This window comes from Olea europaea, unplaced genomic scaffold (genome assembly GCF_002742605.1).
Source record: "Olea europaea var. sylvestris unplaced genomic scaffold, O_europaea_v1 scaffold112, whole genome shotgun sequence".
Lineage (NCBI taxonomy): Eukaryota > Viridiplantae > Streptophyta > Magnoliopsida > Lamiales > Oleaceae > Olea > Olea europaea.
Genome location: NW_019228573.1, coordinates 239,045 through 243,443, shown reverse-complemented (window position 1 = coordinate 243,443; position 4,399 = coordinate 239,045). Strand labels below are relative to the sequence as shown.

Sequence of the window (4,399 nt, the reverse complement as noted above, 5' to 3'; positions counted from 1 at the left end):
TATCAAATCTAGATGAATTTTCAAGTCAATTTAAAGCAAGCAAACAATCAATGAATAATATAAATGCTGGAAGATAAAGAACACCAAGATTTGGTTACGAAGGAAAACTCTAGAACAATTCTTCAAGAGGGAAAAAAAAATCGCCGAACAAACTTGCTAGTAATTAGTCTACTAGAAAAACCTTAAACTTATAGGGTTGGTATTGATACAATTAAACCTTAGTAAATTCTGAGCTCCAATCTATAATCACTGAAAACTTCATCGGTTGTGCACTCCACTACCACCTCTAGAACCTCAAGATTTCTTCTCTTTGTGAGTCATCAAGCATCTATAGATCTTCAAAATTCTGAAAGATAGTTGAAGATGTTTATTTTTGCATTTTGATCTTTTGAATTTTCGATGATTTGATCTTGTGGTTGAGGTAAGAATAATTTAGAATGAGTAATTGATCTTCAATATTGTGTTCTCTTAATTGGATAAATGCACAACACTATAGGAACGAATTTTGGCTAAGGTATTTGAGATCTTAAAAAGACTGAAAATCACGAACCAAAATTTGCCCGAATACAACCACTACTTGAGCGCGTCATCTGGCGCCTGGTGGGTGATCTCTTTCCGTTTAAACCTCTCAAGTGATTTGTGGGCGGCCAACGAGCTATTTTTGTCTTGATTTGATCTTTTTGAGTTGATTTTGACTCTTTCAAAAGACAATACCAACATTCGACAACTTAACCCTGATTACGACTCAATAAATTGACGTTTTGGAAATGGAACTTTGCCAATTCCCTTTGGACCTAACAAACATTTTAAATACACACACACACACAAACACAATAACATTAAGAAATAATATTTATACTCATATTTACTAATAATTAACATATTAAAACATATTTTGCCTAAATTCTAGAAATAAGCTTTTCGTTACTTTATTTCATAAAAACAACGTAATTTCCCTTTTTTATTTTTAATTTTGGTACAAAATTTTTTTTATATTATTTGACACTTTTACTATGCTTGTAACTCTTTCATCAATTATAAAACTCCTTAATTAGTAACATCATTTTATTCATATATTACTGCATAATTATTCTGGCACGATTTTATTATTTCGGCAATAGCTGTCTCCCCTTACTGTTAGTCTATTACTCAATCACATGGCTTGGCTTCAGCCTTCATATAAATTTGCAAAAAGAAAATAAAAATTCATATTAAATTGAACGAGAAAATTAAAGTTTATTTAATTTCATTCCTGTTAATAGATGAGTCCAAAAACTATATATATGTATTCACATATTTCTTACAAATGAATTCACATCCACAAAAACAGAAGAATAAATTAATAAAAATAGAAGAAAATATTTTAAATACTTCAAAGACCTAAACTTTTGGCTTTGTTGCATGAGAGGGTCTGTATCTTGCAGCATATCTGTTGAATAAGGCCAGAGAAATGCTTGTAACCTGTTCAAGATTAAGCACCTTGGCCTTGATCATGGCTTTCGTCTTTCCCCCAATAGCCCGGCCTGAGAACCCGTCGATACAGATACTTGCATCAGATTGGGCAGTGCTCATCCATGTCTCAACATTGCTTGCATGCCAAGGAAACTCACTTCCGCCATTTTCTTTTATCTTCTCTACTTCTTTGATGCAATTCGTGAGCTGATCCACCCCATCATTTATCTGATCTAAGCAATCTTCCACTGCTCGATAGTCCTTAGCCTTTGTTTGTTTGAGTTGTTTAGCCACTTCTGTTACATAGGCTCGTGTGGACTGAGCCCGGGAAAGGCTAACCTTAAGTGCGATATGGGCTAATTGCTCGTGAGTTTGTGTTGTCGTAAAATTAGCGATGTAGTTGGATAGACAACGGACACATAGATCTTGATAGAGCGTGGCTTGGCACTGGAATTCGATGAATGCCCTAGCACGCGAGCGCCTACGAATTGCCGGATGTTTTGCCGTGGCGACCGAGAAGATGACAAGAAGAAGTATGAAAGAGTTCCTAATTTTTGCCATGTGCTTGTGATTAAGAGATGACTTTCTAATGTTATTTGTGATTTGAGTGCAAAAATGAAGAGGGTCTTGTGTGGTTTATATATGGAGAGATTGTCACAAAGTTGAAGCATTGTACATCTCTATTTTAGACTAAGGCATAACTATAGGTTTAATTGTATTATTTTGAACAAGTCGTCATGTGTCTGCAGTTTCCAAGAATCCATGGTCGGTTATGGGATTCAATTAAGTAAATAAATTCTTTAATTCTTGTTTGAGTGACTTGCAAAGTGAGTGCCCTTTACTACATATTTTCTTGAGGGATTAGATGGACAGGTAGGATAATTTCATTCTAATGGAGATTTTTATTTTTATTTTTCATTTCATTTGCACAATGTTTAGTGACTTTAGTCCTTCTAATAGTAAGTACGAATATATTCAAAAGCCTTAAAGATACAAATATTATTAGTGTCTGAAATGTAATTTTTTGTACTCGCTATTTTCGAATGATTTAGTTTTATTCCATCTTTAGTTGGAGGTCAAGTCCAACTCTTCCCATATTTTATTTTATTTTATTTTTTCGTTATAAATATAACTCAATTCATGTAGTTGTTTGATTTAAAAACTTAATTGAAATTACAAAATATCATCTAATTTCAATTAAGTAAAAATCAAATTCTTGAATTGTGAATTAATTATGAGTATAATGTGAAAGACAAGATAATCTGAATAACTTTTCTTGAAATAAATATTTATTAATTCTAATCCTCATAGGTTAGACCAGCAAGCAATGAGCAGGCATGTCGGATTTTGCGACAACTTGTTTCAAAAATAATGCCAAAACAATTGTTTACTGACGTCGGGTAGGATAGTGATTATCCTATTGGCTTGTTGTAGCAGATGATTCGCAAGAAAAGAACGATAGAAAACGCCCAAAAAATAGAGAAAATACTCTGAATTCAACTCAATATTATTAATAATGCAGAATACTGAAAACGAACCCACAAGCCGGGTTAAATAGCTACGAAATACGAAATTATTGGAAAATTACCAAAAATGGCAAAATTCCGAAATTATACCAAAATAAAATATTAAGTAAAAGAAGTAAGTTGCCAAAAATTTGGCTTAATTCGAGTTCTCTAACATATAGAAAAAAGGAAACTAAATATTACCATAAATAGTAAAAAATAACTTAAAATTGGATTTTGGAAAGGAAAACAGTGGATTTTGGGCTTGAAATTGACATTCATCGAGAAAAGCTCGGTGGCCACGACGTGCGCGCCGAAGAGAGCTTTTCGAATTGGGGTCATAATAACGATTCCGATAACCGTAGCCAAAATTATGGCCAAATTACCAAAGAGGCGTCAAAATCTCCCAATTAAGGAAATAATGGTGATTTACTTTCCATCTTTGCGCTGATCCGCCATCTCAGATTTTGCGACAACTTGTTTCAAAAATAATGCCAAAACAATTGCTTAATAAAGGTGAAGTTATATATATATATATATATAAAATCAATGAGATTTTGACGATATTTTGTTTGTTGGACTAAATATGATGATCATATAATGATGTGGATCCAAATTGGTGCTTTTGTTGATTAGACAAAAAAATCTTGTTTCTATTGATAATACTAATGGGATCTATAATTCTCGTCGATGATGCCACCATATTCTTTTAATAATCCCGTCTCTTTACTAATTTTATCTAATTTGACGTGTCAAATATGTTGTAAATGTCATCTCAAGAAAAAAAATTTGTTTAAACTTTAAACTCGACTCAAGAAAATAATTCGGTTTGCCCATATATTTTGAATTCATTCATGACACTGAGTCAATTTGAACAGCTAATTTAACTCAAAATGCCCTTTTTTTTTAATATTCCTCAATTTGTTCTAAATTATTCCTAATAATATTTTATTTATTTATTTTTTATTTTTTGCAGTTGAGTGCTCCCCCATTTATGTAAACCTCATGACTTCTCTAGAATCATCTTCCATCCTCCACTTCCATGTTGAATATATATATATTTTAATTTTTAATATTCTTTATTTAATTAATACTAATTTTCACGTGTACATGGATTCTATTTTGCTAATATAATTGATTTAGATCCAGGGTTCTGTTAAACTAACCAAACCAATAATTAAAGAATTGCGAGTCTGTGGATGTTCAACTTATTTTTAGGATCAGTTTGATAGGATTTTTATTGTTGCTTCTAATTCTTATAAAAGAGTTTTGTTGATAAGTTATCCATGATCAACTTTTTCTAGAAGTGCTTCTAATTAGTCAAACAAATTATTTTCAGAAAATTATCAAAATAGGTTCAAAAAAAATTTATTCTCAAAAATGATTTTTAACTGTTCGAAAGTTTTCCCAAACGAGCTCTTAAAATCGATTGATAAAACTTG

General features: G+C 31.7%; 1 protein-coding gene across 1 annotated transcript; it reads right to left on the bottom strand.

Annotated features, from left to right (window-relative positions):
• Positions 1 to 1,275: 1,275 nt before the first annotated feature.
• Positions 1,276 to 2,040, bottom strand: LOC111373370 (pectinesterase inhibitor 9-like). The gene has a single exon (XM_022995888.1). The coding sequence runs from the start codon at positions 2,011 to 2,013 to the stop codon at positions 1,381 to 1,383; it is 633 nt and encodes a 210-aa protein (XP_022851656.1). The 5' UTR covers positions 2,014 to 2,040; the 3' UTR covers positions 1,276 to 1,380.
• Between the last annotated feature and the right edge of the window lie 2,359 nt (positions 2,041 to 4,399).

What these genes read in the sequence shown, in the direction of transcription:
- LOC111373370 (XM_022995888.1), bottom strand. Translation starts at nt 2,013, where the DNA reads ATGGCAAAAATTAGGAACTCTTTCATACTTCTTCTTGTCATCTTCTCG.